Source organism: Podarcis pityusensis (assembly GCF_964106645.2).
Source record: "Podarcis pityusensis genome assembly, chromosome: 1".
Taxonomy (NCBI): Eukaryota; Metazoa; Chordata; class Lepidosauria; order Squamata; family Lacertidae; genus Podarcis; species Podarcis pityusensis.
In genome coordinates this window covers 97,844,217-97,868,131 of record NC_138028.1, presented here as the reverse complement: position 1 = coordinate 97,868,131, position 23,915 = coordinate 97,844,217, and the positions used below count along the sequence as shown (strand labels likewise).

General features: G+C 40.1%; 1 protein-coding gene across 1 annotated transcript; it reads right to left on the bottom strand.

Moving 5' to 3' along the window:
* Positions 1-1,894: 1,894 nt before the first annotated feature.
* Positions 1,895-23,627, bottom strand: ACMSD (aminocarboxymuconate semialdehyde decarboxylase). Its single transcript, XM_081008770.1, has 10 exons — positions 23,503-23,627; positions 19,886-19,930; positions 13,623-13,719; positions 13,088-13,137; positions 11,710-11,946; positions 10,397-10,490; positions 7,120-7,215; positions 6,516-6,688; positions 2,551-2,649; positions 1,895-2,069 (listed from the first exon to the last, which is right to left on the bottom strand). Exons 1-10 carry the CDS (start codon positions 23,557-23,559, stop codon positions 2,007-2,009), a joined length of 1,011 nt encoding a protein of 336 aa, XP_080864896.1. The 5' UTR covers positions 23,560-23,627; the 3' UTR covers positions 1,895-2,006.
* Positions 23,628-23,915: the final 288 nt, after the last annotated feature.

The following is a 23,915-nucleotide window of genomic DNA, read 5'->3' as shown; positions in this document are numbered from 1 at the left end:
CGGCTTCTCTCGCGAGAACTCAGAATCCCGCGAGGAAGAGCCACGGGGCTTCCGCTTCTATTCAGCTTTATGTATGCATACATATATAAACAACAACACCCCAAAACCATAGAGTTGTTTATAGACTCTGAATGAGCCGCAGTCGGCAAGGGCGCGTTACTCTTTGGCTGTTCTCTCTCTATGATGTGGTGCAGCTTGTCTTCAGATTTTTACCTCAGCTTTAGAGGAATCGAATAGCAGCAATACGTGCAGTATTGAGTCCTGCCGGCTGCTGCCTGGAGGCTTATCTTCTCGGTTCCTTTACTCCTCCTTACCCGCCTTTTCTTTCCCCCTCAAGACAAAATGTAAGGGAGGAAAAGGCGGATTTCAGCGCCGCTGTGAAATTTAAGGCGGTCTGATGCGAAAGGGGACAGGTATGAGCGTCCCATGATATGCTCAATTCAGTGCAGACATTTGCTGTGTTCTATTCACTTGAATGCAGACAGGTGGCCCTTTCACTACTCTGGCTGTAGACGTGCAGACATGGGGGTAAGCCTGACTGAACGCAGTGGGGTTTACTTACAAGGAAGCATGAATGGGCTTGTATGAAGCAGGGCACCGTTCCTTCCTTCCTTGAGATATCCTCCTTCTGCCCACCCAGTTGCTAAGCAGCAATTTGAGTAGGCAACTGTCAACTGGGCCTCAATGAAAGGAAAGCAGGAGCTTGGAGGAAGGGTTTTATTCGTGAGGATAAGAGAGGGAAAGTGAACACAACAGATGTGCTTGTTAACCTAGTCTTTTCTATCCTGAGAGGAGCAGACAAGAGGTGTCCAAAACATAAGTCTAGCAGCAATGTAGTCTCTGACTGAAAGTTCTGGAGGAAGGAAAGGGCCCCTGGGGCCCAAAACCAATGTTACAACGAATCAGCACCCTCATGAAATCACACATTATGCTGGCAGATTTCCTCATCACTCATGCCTGTCCCCCTTTCCTTCCTCCAGAACCTTCAATCAGAGACTACATTGCTGCTAGCTAGGCACTCAAGATAGTGGCCTCCTGTCCCATCAAAGGTGTTAATTAACTTAGTATTGTCAGGATGATTGTGTTGTCAGGATGATTGTGTTGTCAGGAATATTGTATTATTCGCTGCTGTGAATGGTTGCTTTATATTAGGCTTTACATAGAATTGTCCTGATTGTTCTTTTTACATTTAATTGCATATGATTGCCCCATTCAAAAGGTGGTCACCTTCATATTAATAGGATCACCTACAGAGCAGTACAGTATGTAAAATAAGTGCTTAAGAGCAAAGGGGTTCATGGAACAAATTAGAAGGAATTTAATGAATGCACTGCTATGAAACGATAGACCTACTTGCAAATATACTGATAGGTTTCAAATAAAGAATTTCCCCCTCTTCCATGTGTGAAAAAGAGCCATAGATACTCTATTCTATCTGCTGCATATGAATAGAACAAATGTAGCCCTTCTTCATATAGTTGAAGGAGAATGTTTAATAATTCTACAAATGTGGTCCTTTCTATACTATATATTTGCTGAGGAGCTTAGCTGAATGCATTTCTCCACTTCAGCTCCCAAGTGAGGCCAAGTAGGGAGACTTCTGTTACTATAAATACATCTAGCACCTTGTACTTTCATGAGCATTCCTACATGAACTGTGCACAGCTCAAGAGCCACAATTGTTGTACTGCATTCCATGTGAGGAGATGTTTCCTGAAATTCACATCTGGCCATTTTGAATGCTGCTATAGAAAGTCCCCAAAACATCAAAAACTATAACAAACAATTGATTCTGTAGATAACAAGGGAATCTACCAGATCTACACAGTTGAAAGGCTCAGAATGCATACAGCTTGCATGAAGGTGCATGAAGCTTCCAGATGTAAACCATAAATATTATACATACTTTTATTTGAAATTTTCATGGGGATGCATACACATAAGGATGTAGATACATAATTATACATAAAGACCCAACACTGCAATAAATGTTTATAGTTCTGAGGTTATTCAAACTGCTTTCTGTCAAGATTCAAGAATGCAAGAGCATTGCCAAACTTGAGCTTATCCTGCAACAAAAAGTAAGGAGGCTTTTGAGAGTCTTAACAAATGTTTTGGATACAAAAACAGTAATGGCTTGAAAAGAAATTAATATATCTGCACCAGGATTCTTTCCAAACAAATGTCCAGTGGCTTATTGTATAAAAATGAATTTGAATTATGAAATATAATAAACAGCCAGGGACAGTAGTAGCCAACCATTATTGGTGGTTCTCAGGAATCTCTCAGCATATGCAGAGGACTCAAGAAGGATCAGCTCCTCATTTTTCACTGGGCTTTGCAAACTCCCACAAGCAGTGAAAGGGATTTCGCCCTTCATGCTAGAAGACTTGGAAATCTGTTAATCCTGCTGGGCACAAGGTAAGCAACTCTTTTCCTCTTGAACCACAAACCCTGCTCTGATTTGGACTACAATTCCCATTAGTCCCAGCCAATGAAATTGTGATGGCTGGGACTGATGGAAAGATTTTTTTAAAAATGTAATAATACCTTTAATTCATCATCAAACTCCTCCATGGAGTCAATAAGTTTTCCAGGTTCATGTTCTCCCAGTGGAAATGGATAATCTGTTCCCAGCATCACTTTGTCCTGAAAACAGAAATAAGCAGGTGGATAGCATTATTATTAGCTAATTCAGGGAAGGAAATCCTGTAGTTCTCCAGGCATTGTTAGACTTCAGCTTCCACCACCTGTGACCACTGATCATGCTAGATGGGGCTGACAGGAGTTGGAATCCAACAATGACTTGGGGGCCAAAAGGTATTTGTCCTTGATTTAATAGGTGCACAGTTTCCAACTTAAGAGTGTCCTATGGGGAGCATTATTTTTTTCCCTATATATAAGTGAGGCACATTTTGATTATTATATCCCTAAAACTCTTTGGTTTTTCTGTGTGTGCAAATTGCTGGCCAGTAAAAGAGAGTATATAATGGGTAAAAGACGCCAGGAAGTTGAGAATTGTACAAGATTGTACTATTTACCTCAGAGGGTAAGTGTTTTTGTTGTAGGAGAAACAGTGCAATGAGGTGCACTCCCGAGTAAGTGGATATAGTATATGTGATTGCTTTAACATATGCTGTTACTGAATGGATGATTAATGAGGAAGAAAGCAAGAATTGGTATTTAAAGAAGGCAACCCCTTTCCTTCCTTCTCCATAGAAAGGCTGTTCTTCCTGTGCAAATTGCTTCCATTGTTATGGGTAGACAAAGCTGGAGGTTCTGAGGTACTGTAGCTTCTGTGATCATTTTGGATCATTCATAAATTATGTCGTGTGTTAAAGTAGAGGGAGGGAAAAGTAAAGTTATGACAAAAGAGGAAGGCGTATGGAGTGATCCATCATGCCATAGCCATTTGTTTCCTTCTTACTGAGAAATGAATACAAACTGACACTTAAATAAAACAAGCCCTGCTTCTTTTAGATATCACATTTACTCAGTGTTCAGTTGTCTCTGTGGTGCTCCAAGTACTGCCACTGAGCCTAACCTGCCTCACAGGGTTAATAAAATGAGATTTCCTTATTTATGCCATTTTGAGTTCCTTGGAGAAAGGAAGACAGACATATGTTATAAACACATCTTAGAAAAAAACAATCAAACAACACAGTCACTGATATCAGAACAAATGCCCAAAGCATTGATTCTGGAGGAAATTCTGGAGGCTGTGTACAAAAATATTTTCCCCTCTGCCAAATGTCTCCAGCAGGTGTCACCATGGGGTTTCTGAAAGAAACACTTCAATCTTAACACAGTTATGTCAAAGCACAGGCCCACTGCAATCTGCCTTGTGTCTTTTGGAAGCTATTGTAAAGCATGAAGGAAGAGATGTATGCCATAGATGACAAAGGAAATATTGGGCTCAAAGGTTCTGGAAATCTGTGATTGGCCAAGATCTCTTACATGTGTCTACTTTATACAACCATGTGACTCCTCAACTATGTACAGTATAAAGTAAAAAAGTCTGTTATGTAAAGTATATGTAAAGTACATGCCCTTAGGGACTTTAGATGCTCTTTCTCTTATGATTCTAAGCTTGGAACTGTGTTTTATGGTAACATATATCATAACGTATACCTTAACGCTCAGAATAACAAATCCACCAGCTGAGTCTGCTGATGTTCTAGAAATAGATATCAGAGCAAACAGGGTGCTGCAAAATATTGTTACTTTCAAAAGTCATTGCCTTACATGGTTGCTAAAAGAGTTCAGTGAAGGTCAATAGAGAAATAAATTACACCCTGTTGGGTCAAAGGAAGAGATTGTGTAACTTAGGACTCCACAGTCTGTTGCACAGCCACTTTTCTCATAGTCTGATATCATATCCAGCATGGGGCCAAAATGCATGCTGGTAATCAGTGCCTTTTTGGGGGTGAGGGTAACAAATGAGGTGCCAGTCCCCATACTTGGATAAATGTGACATGGGTGTCTGCACAAACTGGCTGGAGGGAATTCATTTCCCCTTAGCTGTGCACTATTTTTGATGTAAAACATTACCTTCACTTGGCCCTGCTTTATACATAATGGTGCTGCCCTGCCATATCTTACCAGGCCCTCTGCTTGAGCTGATAGGTCAATGTGGCCTTCCTGAACACCACCCTACGGTTGCATAGGTACCTATTTATCTACTTGCACTGGCATGCTTTCGAACTGCTGGGTTGGCAGGAGGGTTGCAGATACAGGCATGGGTGAAAGAGATGGCGGGGCCAAAGGAAATGGGTAGTAATATATATTAGTTTTGTGCCTCCCCTGAGACAGGAGCAAGGGAGGAAGGACAGAATGTACCAGAAGCTGAGGGAGAAATGGTGCTTGAAGGGAGGGAGCTTTCAGAATCCCCTCGGTCCCCTCCCCTGCTGTCTCCCAGGACCAGGAGGGGTGTGAGGAGACAGGCACAGTGACAACTCCTGTGTTGAAGGAGTCACAGGTTGTTTGCCCTTGTGCTGTTGGAGGAGGGTACTTAAGTTTGGGGTTGAGGGCTGACCCCCCACTACTCCATCAGTCCAGTCTGGAGCATAAGCTCAGGGAGGGGCTCTAGCTGCTTAGCCACCAGAAGTGTGTGTATGCATATTTGGTGCACCTGTGGAGCTACTAGAAGTTCATGATTTGTCAGTAAAGAATTAAACTCCCAGCCATTTGTCCTCCTTGGGCTGGGTATGCTCAGGACAGCTGATGATGTCTTTCTTTGCAGTGGCCTGCATAAGTTTTGATTGTGTGCTCAGATACTGAATGTTGAAGGTATCTTCAACATTCATTCCAGTTAGCTGTATAAATTCATCACTGAGAGATAGAAGTAAATGTGGAAAATTTTACAAGACAGTCCATGGTGTCTGGAGATTTTCTGAAAGTTGCATTGATTCCACTGGGGAAAAGACTCACAAAGCTCTTGAATATTAAAATAACCTTCAAAATTAAAACAATTCAGATACAATTTATTGGAGTGTGATTAGTGGTGCCTCAGCATCTCCTACCTAACTGTATAAAAGTCAGACAGTGTCAAATCTCCAAAAAGCCTAGCGCTTAAGCAATAATTAGCCACAGTTAAAGAGCTAGCTTAATCCATGTTGTATCAGCTTTTGTTAATATCATTGTTGATGTGTTTTATTTTTAGCATTGTTTGCTGGTAAAATACTCAGCAAGTAAAAAAGGAGGAACTGGATCAATCAAATGCATTTATTAAGTATCAACAACTAGGTTTTTATTGGTGAATAAGGACAGAACAGGTCAAAAGGCCAGGATCTAGATCAAGTGGCCTGCTGGCATGTTCAAGTATCACTTCTCATCTTTGTGATCTCTGAATTAGGGAGGAGAATAGGAAGGGCAACCTTGAAAAGCACCAGCAAAATGCCACCATTTTCTCTCTAGCATGTCCTAATGCTGAATCTTCCTTCTAATCCACCTTCCAACCTGGAAAGCGGAGTAGTTAAAAGACTGGGGCATGTTAGAGAGAGGGTGACTGTACTTCCTTCATTATTTGTGTGTCTCAATTTGACCCTTCTCAGATATTTATTACTGTCCCTGGAGGAAGATGGGCAATACGTAATCATTTCAAGTATACCAAGAAGATGAGTTTTTATTCTCTTCCTGGGTAACCCCTGTCTCACCAGTCTTTTTGCTGCTTCTCCTATTTCCTGGGCAAAGGAAGAGTCAATCTAAGGGTGTGCCAAAGGGTAGAGGCATGCCTTGGCTTCTGCCTCTTCCTTTCCATTTACCACCCAGGAGAAAGGAAGGCAAGAGAGAAGGAATGTTTAGCACCTAGCACCCATCCCTTTGCTTCCATGTCATGGCAAGTATTTGTCTTCTCATCTGATGTATGATGGAGAAAGAGAGGCTTTAATCCTTTGCCTCCCCCCGCCCCCGTCATTTGCATTAGGAAGGAAATTCCCATTTGCACCAATAGGAGTGCGAAAGAGTCAGGAGAGAGAGCTTACTTGCAGTCTTTGGCTAAATACCAGCTCACTCACCTTTCCTATTACATCTGTTAGCATCTTCAGTGCACATTCATCATGAACAAGTGAATCTGTGTAGAATGAACCAAGGTATTTCTTTGGATCAATGTTATTATCTACTGCACACAAGTCAGGCCGCACGTTGAATCCATGGGAAATGCGCCCCACTGTATAAGGGAAAGAGCCACCTAAAAAGAAAGATGTGTTGTAAATTACTTTGCCTGAATGAATATATCTAGGAGTACCATTAAACACTGTGAAATGATATAGACATTGCTGATATATTCAAGTTGGGGATTGAATCTGGGACTTTCTGCATATGAAATGCACATGCAGTGATCCCTGCCTCCCCATCCGCATTCCTAACAGCTATTTCCTGATATTGACCTTGAAAGGTCTAATCTGGCTCTATACCTGGAGTGCTGCCCTTGCCTCTACCATGCCTTAGCCATCCCCAGCTGAATGAACCTAAGCGTGTAATGCCCAATAGCTTAAATGGGCTGACTTTGAGTAGGGCTAGTGTTGAATTACCACCCCATCACTAGTGTGTGTTGGCGCAAAGAGTTGTATACTGATGATTTCTGTGTGTCCTCCAGCCTTCCTGCTCTCAGATACTTACCTCCATGGGCAAAGCAAACTCTTAGTTTGGGAAACAATTCAAATACCCCTCCCATAATCATGGAGCAAATAGCGATGGTTGTTTCCGAGGGCATTCCTAATAGCAAGAAAGAGTTATTAATTATTTCTACAGTACTTCTATGCATAATAGTTTTGTAAAAAAAAAATTATCACAATTATTGTGAAATTCACTGTGTATAATTGAAGAACTGATACTCCAACTTGACTTTACCAGGTCCCTGATTCATATTTTACCAGTAACACCTAAGAAAAGATGACATATGCTATAACATGATCACAGAAAGAGTTTCCTTGCTCCCTTTCCACTTTATTCGCAGCTAATTGCCAGGAAAATGAGTGTGATGGTGTCATGTCACATAGATGTTCCTGAGAGATGTGAATCAGAAACACAGATTAGGGGCCACAAGACACCCCTACATTATTATTGTTGTTTCTTTTAATTTATATACAGCTTACATGCCTTATCAAGTGATTGATAAGTATTACATCCATTATAAAATTGTCACACATACTGTAGTTAAATACACAATAAAAAGCCTACTAAAAGCACAACAATTAAAAAAGTTAAAAGGGCAATTAAAACAATTAGATCAGAAAGTTACAGTTCAGGGAAATACTTGTCTAAGTATGTTAGTCACACTCAAAGTAGATCTATTGAAATTGATGGGCGTGACTAATTTAAGTTCAAAGGAGGAATTCAACACCATGCTCTTCTTATTGTTCAATCAGCATTTGATTTGCCAGATGGAGCGATCCCCCTCTCCTCTCCTCACCTGCTGTTCTAAGTGTTCTCCAACACACACCCCTTGCCAATTTCAGGGGACACTGGGGAGGAAAAGGGAGGAACCCAATTGTGCAAGTGGAAGTCCTTACAAAGGGCTTATGCTGATGGGCCTCATTAGTTGAATCCCACCCAGTGAGTCTACTCTGACTAAAACTTAGTTGGAAACAACACGACAGCTGTAATTTGATAGGGCACCCTATCACATTGATAATGAACCCACATTGCATGGAGTCTCTCTGCACCAGAGCAAGTCACTTCCAAGAATGTGCAGTGTGACAGATGTGGAACCTTCCCGTATGAAAGTCTACTCCATTCTTTCCTTTCTCTTCTTCAGATATTTGATTCCCAACTCCCATGAGCCCCACTCAGCATAGAGATGATGGGAGTTGTAGTTCAAAATATCTGGAGGGCACTAGGTTGGGGAAGGCTTGCCTGCTCCATATGGGTGTGAGCCATTCTAATTCATTGTGGTGACCATGTAGAGTTGCTACTATACAGAAGAATGGTGCTTTGTTGCCCCTTGAGATAATTAGATAATACTGTACATTGTTGTATGAATGCATATGATGAGTTTACACAACATATGTATGTATTTTTCTGTTTTTATACTGTAAACCACTCTGTGATCCTCAGGTGAAGGGTGGTATATAAATTCAATTTTAAAAAAAATCTATATTTGTGGTGGGGAACAGAAATCTGCATGCTTCATTGACTTCCTCCCCTCCCCTTGCCTATACACCTCTCTCAACTTCGGTTGATGTTGTAATACTGTGCAATGCTGATATTTCACCGCTAGGTACTTAAAATAAAAACAAATTAATAGGTGCAGCTATGGTGCACTTCTCAGTGCCAGTTATAAGCAAGCAAGTTAAAAGGTAGCAACATTTTCCTGATAAGGTTTTGTTACAAGTACAGCACTTAGCCTGTTTACATACACATTGCCATATCCTCAAGTGTAACACTACAGATCTTTTTTCATTTATAAAAAGTGGAAAGAATTCCCAACTGGCTTGAGAGAAGTTTTACCAGCACCTTTAGGGAACCTTGGTACCTGGGGTTAAAGTCCTCTGCTTCCATCTTCAGTGGTTACAACCAAGGATCTTTCCTCCCCTGAATTTTCCCTAATGTGCCATATATGTGTCTCTCTCTTCCAATTAATGGGAATAAGGTTGCCCATAAGGAAGAGTGAATGGACAATATGCTTTTTAAAAATTTCTCAAGCAATTGAGCAGGCAGGCCAGGCCACAGGTGGCTCAGCAACTGCTCTCTCAACTCTCACTCATTCCCCTTTCCACCTCCCTTCATTTTCTGCCTGTGATATTCTTTTTCCAGCAAATCACTGGCCCTGGAAGTTGGAATCAAGCCCTGTATTGACTACCTTCACTCACAGGAAGTACAGATTATCATATCAGTGACTGGCTGGTTGCAAATAATCCCCATGGAAGGAAGAAAGAGAGATGACAATTCAGTTTAAAAATAGCTGATCTTCTCATCGCTACTTTTATTCTTGAAAATAAATTTCATTTTCATTTGAGGGAGAATGAACAATGTAGTATAAACAAAGAGCTATGGCAGAGAAGGCAGATATGCTTCTGCTTCTGTAAAGACATTCAGAACATTAGGAGTATCCTAAGATGTGGCAGGAGACATTTGGTCCCATGTGGGCTTAAGTAGAAAAAAATGTTGAAGACCCATGTGGAGTAAAGGGGGGGGCGGAGTTTGAGATCACAGTGCTATTGAGATTGAATCTTGAGATCTGACAAAGCTAGCAAATTTCTATCATGTGTTAATTACAAGCATCTTATTCCTATCTGCAATGTCTTTTGTGACTTCCGATGGGAAAAAAGGAAAGCAAAAGCGATTTATGCACCTTCATTTCATGCTTCCAAGTAGCATCCAAGGTGGTAACATACTTATTCAAGGATAATGCACAATCTATGCTTCAGTTATCTCATAATGGTGGGTGTGGGGGTGTAAATTGCCACAATTTGCCACCACCCAGAGGCATGTGGCAGCAAGGCATTACATATGTGGAAATTTATATATCCCCCTTTCAGTACTTCTCAGGGTGATAGTTAAAGCCATTTTAAGAGGACTGCTGTATTAGGGAACTTAGAACAATCAACGGCATCCTGATTAAAGCCCCTTGATGCAAACTTCATGGATGTGAATAGATTTAAGGAACTGTAAGAAAAGTTGTGCAAATCTTCCTTGTACATTTTCAGCTGTGTCTCCTGCATTGTTTCATTTATAGCCCACTTTTCCCCATCTCCATTTTATCCCTATAAAAAACCCCTGTGAGATAGGTTGGGCTGGGAGATGGCGAATAGCCAAATGTCACGCAGGGAGTTTCAGGTTGAGTGAGAATTTGAACTTGGGTCTGACACCCTGACTACTATGCCAAATTGGCTCATTGCTGTTACTCACAAACAAAATGAATGAATGTCTTTTAAGAATTGTAAGTGCTACTGACCTACGAGCCAGGGAAGCCAATATTTAGACATCCTTCCATCTGTCTGCATGTCCCAGGGATGCACAAAGAGGCAGCAGTTTAATTGTTCAGCAGCCTTAAAATCAGAGGCAGGAGGGAAGAGTTTATTAAAAAGTCAACCAAAAATTATGACATTTCAAGTAATACAATTGTCAATGTTTAAACGTAAGAGTCTGGTATTTTTATAACACAAGAGTAAGACATCTAAGAGCAATAATCATAGAATCTTATAAATGTAGAAATAGAAGGGATCCTATGGTCATCAAGTCAAACCCTCTGCAATGCAGGAATCTCAACTAAAGAATTCAGTCTCAGCTGCTCACTTTAAATTCCTCACTCATGCTTCTGTGGACTGAGGACAGAAAGCACAGTCATGTTTCAGCCCAACCTACCTCACCAGGTTGTTGTGAAGATATGAAATGGTGCTGGGGTGGGGTAGAAAGAGATATACTGTTTCCTGAGCTCCTTGGAGGAAGGTTGTGATAAAAATATAACAAATAATTGCTAGTCTTAGGAGGATCTATAAGTCAGTTAATGGGCTTCTCCAATGGGCTGGAATCTCCATCAGCCAGTGCCTGGGTCCATTTGCAGCATTTAGATGTACATACATGTACTATCCCCCTCCTTTTCTTATTAATTTCCATCTTGTCTTCATTTATATTGTGACCCTTTAGGTAGGTGCAGGCCCTTTTTAAAATTCTGTGTGAAGCACTTCAATTATTTTAAGTGCAAAATGAATGATTCATTGTTATTATTAGTAGCATTAAGAATTTTATATGGGAGTAACCCTTGTTCATGATTCAGAATCATGGCATGGACTTCCATACCTGGTCTCCTGATTAAGTTGGTATGTCAGGGTACACAGCATTTACATGTACAGGAACTACCAAGTTCATAGCATCTACATATACATCTACAAGATCCACCAGCATCTGCACTGGGTCCCTGTTGTCTTCCAGGTTCAATTCACAGCACTGTGTTGGTTATCATTTTTAGAACTCCAGTCACTCTAAGCTTCAACATACGTGAGACACTACTACTATCTCCATTTAAGATCCCATTCCTACATGCTTCCCTTCTTCCTCAGTGAAAGACAAGATGATATCTGTAGTTTGCAGCTCATGTAGACTTCCACATCTCCTTTAGGGAAGTTTTTAATGTTTGATGTTTTATTCTGTTTTTAATCTGCTGGTAGCTGCCCAGGGTGGCTGGGGAAACCCAGCCGGATGGATGGGGTTTAAATAATAAATTTTACTACTACTACTATTATTAGAAACAAGGGAATGTCTACTCACAGCATAGACTGGAAAGAGTTCTGGGGCATTCAGGTTCCAGTTGTTGATATGAGATCCTATCTGCACACCGGGAAATCCAAGCTCTTTCACACAACGATGCAATTCCTTCACAGCCAAGTCTGGAGCTTGCATGGGGAGGGTGCCAAGGCCAATAAACCTCTTTGGGAACTTCTTCACAGTAGTGGCTAAGTCATTATTTAAAAATTGGCACAGGTCTAGAGTATCCTTTGGTTTGGCCTGGTAAGAATCATTAAAGGAAGAAAGAATTAACATGTGGTTTTCAAATCGGGAGAGAAACAAAAGTTGGTTGTGTAAATAACCTTTAGGTGGAGTCTCAAAGAACAGTGCATATGCAGAACTCTAGAATTTAAGTCCCTTTGCTTCACAGAACAACTAAATAGGATAGCTTAGCTAGGAACCTATGGTCTCTTAGCAGGACAATTAAGAAGAAAAAAGGAGCACAAACACTAGAGGTGGTCTACTTTTCCTTTGCTGAGGCACCAATCCATGAAAACAACGTAATGCACCATACACACAAAGTACAACCTGGAAAACACACAGATACTACAAAATTCTTTGCAACTGCTACTGTTGTGTAACACACAGCAATCATCCAGAAAATGAGATCCTTCCTTACAGACAGGAATTCAACTCCTTATACACACAGATACTGCTAATTAGTTAAAGTCCTGCTGGGGTAGCAATATATATATTTGATGGGCCCCACCCCTTTTCAGTGCAGGAGGTCATGGGTTGAAACTCTGGGTGTGATTTTCCACTAGATGTAGCGCCAAATACAAAAGCTCTTTAGCCACCACCATAACTGGAGCAGATGCTTGCGTTGTTAGTGTTGCTCTTTGATGCCTCTGATGCACAAGTAGAACAAAAATGGAACCTGAATGGCAAATGCTAAATTCCATTCTATCACCTAGAACTAGTCATCCAGACTAGTTCTGGTTTCTGAGCCCTCACTGGACACATTGCCCATCTGGCTCCTAAGAATTTATTCACAATCATGTAGGTTGGGAAAAGCCAATTTTAAAATTAAAGTTAAGCTTTAGTATTAGAGTAAAGCAACTAATTTTGTTATAACGAGCAATATTCAGATATGTTATTAATAATTAGCTTCCATCCATTATCAATATATCTGAGAAATAAGACAAATATATTCAGCTTTATACACAATTATTTATAATCCATCAGACCTCATCTGTACAATGACATCTGTTGACATTCTTTAGTCTCCTGAGCCTTCTGTCATTGCAAAGTATCTGATTAATCAGAAGGATTTCTGCCTTCCTTTTTGCATGTGGAGTTCATGGTTGCTTGATTTTTATGATACAAAAATGCTGTAGTTCTTTTCCTTGACTTGACTTACCCAGTAACTAAACATGACAGGAACTGTAGAAAGGGCCTGGACAGTGACTCCTATAGAACAAAATTAGTAAAAGTTGTTTTATAAATGCCATTAAATATTTTTTTAAAAAATAAGCAAACTATTCCAGAGTAGTTTGTTTATGAGCAATGAGGACTACTGGGGGGGGGGGGGAACAGTTTTGGGATTGTTTTCTTCACTACATAGCAATCAACTACTTTAGAAATAAACTTGAACCTGTTTTCCTGGAGGGAGGCAATTAATGAATATTTTTGAAAAATAACCCACTACAAGTGAATGGCTCTTCAAGAGGAACACTTGAACTGTTACTTTGGTGCTTCCAGGTTTGAATGTAGATGGAAATTTATCGGTGCATTTCTGTAGTAATATATTTTGCAGTCTGCTTTAGCTCTTCTTACTCAACAAAAATGCAATATATATTCTGAAAATCAATTGTTAATGCTTTGCAAAAGCATCTTTTAAGAGCTACTGTTGCCATACTGGACGTCTGCATAGTACACATCCATACTGATAGTACCTGATTGGTTCATCTGTTTAATCCGAACCTCTGGATCCCAACAATTCTCTTGGATAACTCTGAAAAGTTTCCCATCTTTCATCATTTTGGCTTCCCTCTGTAAAAAATGGGCAACAGTTATTAAGGTAAATGTTATTATATTTCCTTTTAAAGGAATATTTTCATGTATTTCCTGTTATTTATTAATCTAGTACCCAACGCCTTTTGCTGACCTGATCTTTTTAACATAACAGCAGTTTACTGTGACACATAGGTAATGCTAGAAAACTGGGGCCATATGGCAGGAATCCATGCTGTATTTAATTTCCATGATTGTGATGGATCATAAGGGTGAGCTAAATGCAGGGTAGCCAATTTGACACCCTACAGATGTTGCTGGACTACAGCTCCCATCACTTGAAGTTGAGGCTGATAGAAGTTTTTTATTTATTAATTTTATATCCTGCTCTCCTTCCCAAAGGAGCCTAGACTCTTCATTTGTTTAAAAAAACACACACTATTAAAACACATTTTAAAACGGTTTATAATGTAAAAAATCTTTAAGAAAAGATATAGCAAAGCCATGTGTCTGTAAATAGTAGTTCATAACATATGGACGATACTACTTCGGCTATTCTTGGACTAAATATATTTATTTATTTTTAAAAACTTCATAGCTCTTAATCAACAAAAACATCTAAGAGGTTTACATAAAAAATATAAAATACTCCATTAAAAATAAAGATAAAATCAAATGTTAAAAGCAAGTTGACACATTTTTTTATCAAAATGTAAATAAAAACAGCAGTTTCAAACCAAATATCTGTATTATAATTACACATTATGTATTACACATTACAAATTCACTTCCGGTTAGGCTTCCTTAAACAAAGAAGTTTTAGCGGGTGTTGAAAGCAATACAGTACAGCAATTCTGCCTGCCTAAAAAGTAATCTGCACCTTCACAACTTTGTGTTTTGACCCAGTGGGTTTCTTGCAAGTTCTTAATAAAGCCATGAGACCAAGGACATTTTAAACCTTGAATATGTTACTAGCCTCATACATCATTCATAACAACTGATAAATATTTTAAAACCTCAATTCTACCCCCACCCCCCAAATTTCATTGTGACTATATTTTGGCAGGCTCCTGGAATGACTTGGCAGCTGCGTCACAATTCAAGAAAATTGCTCCAAATATCACAAGCTATAATTACAGTGCCGCCATCTGATTCCTCCGGCAAATATAGTTCAAGAATTTATTTTCCAAAGTGCCAGGAGGGAAGAACTTAAGCATATATTCCTACAGAGTATGGATATATGAGTCCTCTGTTGACTTTTACATAACAGACACCAAACGGTTTAGAGAAGATGGAAATGACCTGGTGGAATCAAGCATCTTGTTGTATAAAAATAGATGATGGGGATTCATTTTGTTATGATCAGTGGGAATATTTTTTTGGTATGCACAGTAAGTTGTGCGGTTCTTTGGCTGGCAGATTGTTATATGGAATCATTGCAGTACTGAAGCAATACTAAAAAGACTATAATTTCTCTAGGGGTTCTCCTTTAAACCCTCATAAATAAATGCCGACTGTAGCAAGAGAAATAATAGCCTTTCCAATGGCCTGAAGGGTTATGCTATGAGATGGAATCTCCAATGAGCAATGTCCTAATTAAAAACAGTGGCTCCCCCACTCCATCTGCATTAGTGATGTGCAGACTATAGCAAGCCCGATGCAGAACGAAAACAAATCTGCTTAGTTCAATTAGATGGACGGAGGTAGCTCTTTCCTCATTAAAAGGTGTGGGCTTAAATCACATAGTCATTCTATCATCAGCATGAACACACATGACCCAGATATATTTAATACATGCATTTATTTGCTGGATCTGTAGTTAAAATTAATTTGGAGCTGATTCTCAGAGGCTTTGCAGTTAATTATTCGACACACATGGATCCAGAGAAAATTAGTTTTCCACTGCAAGCTACGACTGCCACACTGAGTTCTTCATAAAGTTAATCTAAGGCTTCCTTTCTTGATGCTAAATCTTTGTTTTATAACATAAACAGTGGGTTAAATTACAGTGTTTCCCAACATCTATTGATATTGACTTCCATAAATTCTAGCAAAAAACAAGAAAATACCATTTTAGTCAGATGATGATGATGATGAAACTGAACCTCAATATATGCCTGTTGGGGTTTTTTGCATAAAATGTTTTGAGGAAATAATATATGATATAGTAAAGCTGAAGCAAAGTGTGTTTTTCTTTTTTCGTTTTAATGTTGTGTGATGGGAGATGGTATTTGCTACCTAAGGGAAAACAAGCTTCCCTTGATGTGGTAAGCTTGAGCTCTCACCACATAGCAGTGCATTCCAATGAAATAATTACTGAATGAAAAATGATGTGGTCAAGGCACCCTATGGTGGCTTTACCAAGCCAAAAAAATAAATAAAGCTAGTAACTCAAATTACCTTTAACCAAAAAAAGTAACTCTGTAATATATCAAATGGAAAACCTAAAATATAAACCTTCCCAAGGATTGAGAGTCTTGGAAGCCCTGCTCTAAGCTGCCTCACCTTCTGAAGTGACAGGAGCCAGTTGCCTGAGAAATAGGGCAAGTTGGTGCCTTCTCTTCCATGTACAGAAGTCAAGCAGACCGGTGGCTGATCACTTCAGCACTGGTGAGCGGACAGCATCCTCCACTGTACCAAAGCAGTATGCTTGTTTAGGGCAGTGTTTTCAACCACTGTTCCGCGGCACACTAGTGTGCCGCGAGATGTTGCCTGGTGTGCCGTGGGAAAAATTGAAAAATTCGAAAGATAAAAAAAAATAATTCGAATTTTCGCCCACTAGGCGGGCGCCGGACTGTGTCCTGGGTATATGGGGGGGTGGGGTTTTTGACCCCACCCTCGGCCAGCAGGGGCGCCGATTGGCGCTCCTCAGGGGGACACCCTCCACTTTTCTGATGTCCGGGCTGTGATTGGTCCAGACTCCAGCCTGGACCTATCACAGTAGGACATAATCTTCCGACTTCCTTCCCGCCCGAGCACAGTGTGCGCAGAAGCGGAGAGAAGAAGACGTCGCGACTCAAGTCACCAGGAGGACCGGAGAAGTTGTCATTTTATTTCTCTTCAGTCTCCACTGAATGCCTTGACTGGGTTAGGGACCCTTATAGCTCAGCATCAGTTGGTGGAAAGGACATGACTTTACAGGAGCAGGAGGAACTAACTGAACTGAGACAAAATCGTGGTTTCAAGCTAAGATTTGCTGATCTACCTTTGGACAGTTTTTGGTTGGATACTGCCAAGGAGTTCCCCCTTCTGGCAAACAAAGCTATTTTGACATTGCTCCCATTTTCCACTACATATCTGTGTGAGATGAGCTTTTCAAGCATGATTGCTATAAAAACTAAATACAGAGAGAGACTGAGAGCTGTTGACGAAGAGCTATGTGTGTGTCTTTCTTCGATTCCAGCCATAATATCAGCTTTGTGTTCAGCCAAACAGGCCCAGGTTGCGCACTGAATAAAGTATTTTATAATTTTTCATATTTCTGTTTACTTACTATTTCATAATAAAGTAATTATAAAATACTTTCTTTGTGTTCATGTGATTCCTATTCAAGAGAATTACTTTATATATAGTCAATATAGGCACAGAGTTAATTTTTTTAACATTTTCTAATGGTGGTGTGCCTCGTGATTTTTTTCATGAAACAAGTGTGCCTTTGCCCAAAAAAGGTTGAAAAACACTGGTTTAGGGTGCACAAAACCAGTTGTGAGAGCTCTTTGCCCTCATATCCCTGAAGTGAAGACTCATGATGTGTGTTTGGTGTTTGGTGTAAAATAATGACTGTAAAAACATCTGCAGCAAAGTGTCCACCACCATAAACACTAACAGGCATAGAAATTGCACAGGAATGTGGGGGACGGGACGGACAACAACAACTCCACATGCCTTTATCTTACAGGGTTGGAGGGTGAGTTGCTGTCAAAGCCATCTGAGGGTGGTGCTTCCCCTATAAAGGCAGCCACTACCCTCACCCCATTGGCCACTGCAGTGGTGTGACTCCTTGCACCACTACCTTCATGCAAGGAGTGAGCCCCAGAGCCTTTCTCTGACTATGGGGTGGGTGGGGCAAATGTAGCCTCCATGGTGGAGCAGCCATCTTCTAACACTGTACCTTCACTCTCCAGCATCTACCTCATGAATGCTGAATATTATGATTAACAGACAAGGTATTTTTAATTAGCAGTACGTTCTTTATCCAGTACATTCTTTTAACACTTGATTGTTATGGAGATCACTAAATTGCTGTCACTGCATCTTAGGTATAAATGATAAAAAATAACATTTTTTAAAGCTGCCGTTTCAGGTGTTTAACTTTACAAAATTATTATGAGACAACTGTATCTGATTTCCAGAGAGTCAGAAATATAGGCCAGCTTTTAGGTCATGTACAATAATTTTTCATTCTACTGAGGTGATGGCAAATTTGAGATGTGATCCTTGAGCTTGTTAAAAGTTGCTTTTCAGAGGGAATGAGCTTTAGGCAGTGGTTGTTATGGAGACATGAAGAAAATGATTCAGACAAAGATTCAGAGGGCAAAAGTGAAGAAAGCAAAATTCTTAAAAGGTTTCCAGAGTTTGGGATATTGTATTTGTTCAGATCTATACAATGGTTCTTATTTTTTCCGCAGTTACTTTTGGGGCAAACTGAAAAGGGCATAATTTCACTTTTTCTCCATATAATAACTCTAAATAACCATGGGTTATTTAAAAACCATGTGAGTTTTTAACTGCTCCTTAGTCCTTTGCTTTTTAGCTAAGAGCTGTGGGATTTCCCCTCTCTGTACATATTATTTAATCAGAATTTTCTCTCCACAGGCTTCAGTTTACAGGCAGTGTAGGAATGGCCTTGAAGTAATTACTTACTCCTGGGAAGCAGAAATAAGCTAATGAGCTTGCTTGAGGCCAGATTAATTTCATTTAAAATGGGTTGGACTGAGTTCAGGACCTGGACCTCCATTAAATATTTTCTGAATGGAACAAATCAGGTATAGGAAAGGGTTTGCATGTACAGAAAGGTGTCATTGCTCATGTCATGACTTCCATTAAAATAAGGCACAGTAACATGTTATGAATGAGAGAGTTAGTTGGTCAAAGTGCCTTCCCTCCAGATATACGTATATTTTCTGTCTTTCAGGCACATTAAGTAGACAAACATATTCTTGCAATTTTCACCATTCAGTTTGCTAAGTGCCACATGGCTCGTGTCCATAACACCACCTGGTTTTGTAAATGTGTACGGTATTTGTACATATTTCTCAATATAAACAGTTTGAAAGATAACATGTGTTCGTGAACTGGTGGTCACTGACCATGACCGAGGCATTGATGTCATAGTAGATGGCTTGATGAAGATGTTGACCCAGTGTGCAACAGCTGTGAAAAAGGCAAATTCCATGCTTGGAAACCACCGATATCCCATTATACAAATCTATGTTGTAATCACATTTGGAATACTGTGCCCTGTTCTGACTGCCTTACCTCAAAAATAATATTATAGAGTTGGAAGATTCAGGACAGATAAAATAAAGTACCTCTTCATAGTTAAACTATGGAACTTGCTTCCACGGGAGGCAGTGATGGCCACCAATTTGGATGACCTTAAAAGAGGATTAGACAAATTCATGGAGGATTAGGCTATTAATGGCTACTTACTGAAAAGTGCTTTTGTGTTCAGGTCCTACCTGAAGGTTTCCCACAGGCATCTGGGTGGCCACTGTGAGGTGCAGGGCTAGATGGGTCATTGCCTGATTCAGCAGACTCTTCTTATGTTCTTATGTGTGTGAGAGTGAGCTTTCAAATTTATATTTGAAAAAGGACAGCCAAAAGAAGGTACACCTCTATACAGGACCTAATTAATTAATAGGATTCATTGTCACAATATGTGGTGATGGATATTTGTTTAGATTTAAAGGGCAGGTAGTCAGTATAATGGAGGATCAGTCTATTAGTTAAGTTCTGAATCAGTATCATTTTTCAATACCTCAACTGGAAGGGGCATCAGCAGTAGAGGGCTGTTGCCTTCATGTGTTGCTTGTGGGCTTCCCGGAAGCATATGGCTGGCCACTGTGAAAAATCTGAAGCTGAATTTGATGAATCTTTGGACTAATTCAGTAGGGTTTATTCATATAGATTTTTCCATAATTTTAATATGTATTCCTAGATAATTTTTTATTCATGGGTCACATAGGTCAGAAACACAGCTTACCTCACAATGTTCCTCCAGCTGAATCCATCCACCATAGCCATATCTCTAGGAGGAGAAGTATACATATGGTTAAATCCATAGCCATGGAAACAGGAGTTAAGGATATAATGTGAAGAACTATTCTGACTAGAGCCAAATTGTGACCATAGGGATGTAGGGCTATTTTGGGGGTTTCCAAAAATTTCTCTTAGCTATGGAGCCCTGTTTCAAATATATGGCTACTTAACAAATGTTAAGTCAATAATAGAGTGGTTGCACATTTATATCTGTTGTGTTCAGGCTCTGTTTATGTAGTCCAGGAGGCAGCCAGCCCTTATTAGAAATAGAGTGCTGAACTAGCTGAACATTAGACTAGACCTGATGGACTGGATCTCTTAGGACTAGTCTTCCAATGCTTAAGGTAGCTTCCAGCAGAATAAATAATTTACAAAAAAACATGTTGAAAGCAATAATCTATGGGTTCTACCCACAGCAATTTAATTGCACCTGGGTCCCATTGCAATTGTGACTTGGGCTGCAATCCTAACCCTATTTACTTGTGACTAAAGTCCACTTCTATTGGATTCAGTAGTACTTCCTTTTGACGACACATGGTTAGGACTGTGTTCTAATGGAACCTACTGCAATTGAACCTTGTTAAGGTTCTAGCACAATGAGTAAACAGTTAAGGTTCTAGCACAATGAGTGCAGTAATGACCAGCACAAGAGCTGCAATGCTTTGCTCCAATGCTGGGGTCAAAAACACCAACAACCACTGACCCTGTTTTATTGATATAGAAGGTGACACAAGAGGACAGAGGGCCTTTTCATTTCTGGATAAAAGCAGCCCATGGTGGCATAAAAGACAGGAAATCTGCACTTTTCCTCCCAGAACCTCAAGGTGGCATACATAGTTCTCCCCATCCTCATTTTATCTTCACAACAATCCTGTGAAGTAGGTTGGACAGAAGGACAGTGACTAGCCCAAGGTCATACAGAGTGTTTCCTGGCTGAGTGGAGATTTGAACCCTGGTCTCTCAATGCTAGTAGCCCAACATTCTAACCGCTATACCACCCTGGATTACTTTCTTCTTGGGGCAGTTCCATTTTTAAAGCACACAGAATGTTAGCTGTCCTGTAGTTGAATGGTCCAGGACAGTACTGTCCAGCTGCTTGTCCTATGATGTCCATAGTGGTGCCACATCTGCAATGGAGATGGGCTACCACCAGGATGAATTTTGTTATGATCTAAGAAAATATCTACTTCCCATTCCACCAAAATGGACTTTTACAGCACAATGCAGGATACTCGGAATTGTGTTCCACTGAGTTCAGTGGGGCTTATTCCCAAGTATGTGTGCATTTAATGCTAAGCCTTTATTATGAAACCAGGAGTAAAATCTTGGGTTTGTGATAAAAAAATAAAAATCTGCTGAGCTGTAATTAGTTAATCATTAGTGTAGGCATATATTGATTCTCCCTTTCAGCCTCTATGCTTCAGAAGCGGGGTGAAGGTCACCTTCTTTTATTAATATTTAAAGAGCAGAGAAAAGCTTCAAATACACAAGTGAAATGTCCATTGATTCTCCCAGAGAGGTTTAAAACTCTTCTAATATCTGGGGGTTGGGGATTGCAGATGAAAGAAAGGCAGCTTTCTTTTATTTCAAAGATTCTTGGGTTTGAAATATCTCATTATGAGAGACTGAAAGAGTACTCTGAAATAGCCAATATAACTAGTTCACATAGAGGCAACTTTAATGCATCTGCATGAATAACCTAGCACAAAACCTGCAATTTTTGTTTTCCATTGATGTCAAACTGTACTTTGCATGGACTATCCCCCGCAACACCCCTCTGCAGAATCAAGTTCTTTTTGTAAGTGATGTGCTTATGCACTGATTACCACCAGTTTAAGATAAGGTTAGTAAAAAGAGTTACCCAACTCTTAGTTCATAGTGTGCCCAATCAAAGTATTGTTTTAATGTGAACTTCTCAGTTTTGCTGAAAATAACTAAAGACCAGATATAGACCCCAGAAACAGTCAAATTATAGGTTGAAATAAATAGTTTGACTGATAGATTGGAAGAGGAACAGGGGGAGTACATCTCTATTATTCTTCCTTGATCGCTCAGCTGCTTTTAATGCCATTGACCATAGTATCCTTCTGAGCCAACTTAGTGGGCTGGGCATTTTCTAGGGGACCACAGCTATATACATCTAAGACATTCAGAAGTATGTCTTGTTGAGTTCAGTGAGGTTTACTCCCTCCCAGGTAAGTGTCATTTCCTGCAGCATCGTGTATGCTACTGGGTTGTTTAATAACCCAGTGCAAGTAGCACAAATTCTCAAACTTTTGTTTTTTTCTAATGCTGAGTGGTATCCAGTCTAAGTCACACTGTGATTAGACCAATTGACATTAATGGGCTTAGCTTTTAACTTCAGTAATATCAATGGGTTTACTTCAAGTAGGACTAATACTAGATATCACCCAATATAACGATATTTGATTTATTCTGATAAATTAACTAGCTCTATGCATTTAAATACATTGGCTGCAATGCTAGATATATTTGCTAGGGAGTAAGTCCCACTGAGCCTATGAGTCCCATGCTGGCCACATGACCCGGATGCTGTACGCCGGCTCCCTCGGCCAATAAAGTGAGATGAGCGCCGCAACCCCAGAGTCGGCCACGACTGGACCTAATGGTCAGGGGTCCCTTTACCTTTACAAGTCCCACTGAATGGTAGCACTTCTGAATAAAAATGCTTAGGATTGCAACGTATACCAATAACTCAATGATGCCTTCAGTGGATGAAGAAAGATGCCAATAAGGGGTATGTTCACATTACAGCTTACTCTGCATCCAGAGCGCTCCCACTGCTAGTTTTACAAGCTGCATACACATAACTTCGGCCACAGTACCGATCGTGTAGTTTATTGAGAAACTCTTCTTTGATGCATTTCCCCCTCTCAAACCAGCTTCAATCTGACTAGAAAACATAAGCTGCATTCAGTTCATACTTAAGCAGGGTCTGTGTTTGTGATACAGCCATCATGTAGGTGCAGATGGCAACTTAGTTAATTAGAATTCTGGGTTGTTGTTTTTCCAGGGTTGGGGAAACCAAAAAGGCCATGCGTGTGAAGACATCCCCATCCCCTCTCCAAAAGTGCAACACTGCAAATGTGGCTTGAAACAAGTGGGGGGGGGAGACAACCTCACTGAACACTATCCAAACCCACTGTGTTTTGATTCACAGCAATGCAGCTGAAAACTTTATATTTTTATTAAAAGGTGAAAAAGAAAAGGGACATTTTCCTGTCAGAATTTTTTTAAAAAACAACACACAGAGAACCCTGTCTGCTTTACCCAGCAACTATCAGAACATCTTTGTTTAATGGATTCAAATTAATGGAATAGTCAAAATGCCCTCTGGCAAACGCTAGGGGGCCAGGAGCATTTGGAGCTTAAGATCAGTCATCTTCTTCTTTAAGAGTTCAGCCTAAAAAAATATACCCAGAAGGGAGTTCTCAAAGCCCAGAAGTATGAGAGATAAAGCTCAGCTGAAAACATTCATAGCAATCAGAAGCAATACTTGTACCTAGAGCTTTTGTACCAAATATCCAGTCTAGCTATTACCTGTTTTAGATCAGGCCACTCCTTAGGCAGAATGTGACTATGAATGTCAATTTTCATTTCTGTAGGTTCACCTGAAGATTAGTTTCAACAAAGGCTTGCCCCCGATAAACTTAATTGTGCTTTTGTACTGCCTGCCCTTGGAGTAGTAGTTTTTCATTAACTTAAATTGGTGTTCAAGTCCTCCCACTAACCTATCAGGCTACAGTAACCAATCAGATAGCCAGTATTTCAGGAGAGCTGAGCAGTGCAAAACTATACAACATGAATAGAGTGTACAAGCTGGATAGTGTTCAGAAAGAGTTGTGCAACAGTGAAATGACTCCTCCAGGTGCCTTTTATATTGTGCATTCATGCTGAGTTGTGCCTGTGGGGATATTAAGATTGTTATACGTGATCCAGTTTTCATACTATTT

Excerpts from the sequence above, each read along its gene's own strand:
- ACMSD (XM_081008770.1), bottom strand. The coding sequence starts at position 23,559 with ATGAAAATTGACATTCATAGTCACATTCTGCCTAAGGAGTGGCCTGAT. Across the intron at positions 13,720-19,885 it reads AGCTGGAGGAACATTGTGAG|AGGGAAGCCAAAATGATGAA; the intron begins GTAAGCTGTGTT and ends CATTTTTTACAG. Across the intron at positions 6,689-7,119 it reads AGTTTGCTTTGCCCATGGAG|GTGGCTCTTTCCCTTATACA; the intron begins GTAAGTATCTGA and ends CTTTCTTTTTAG.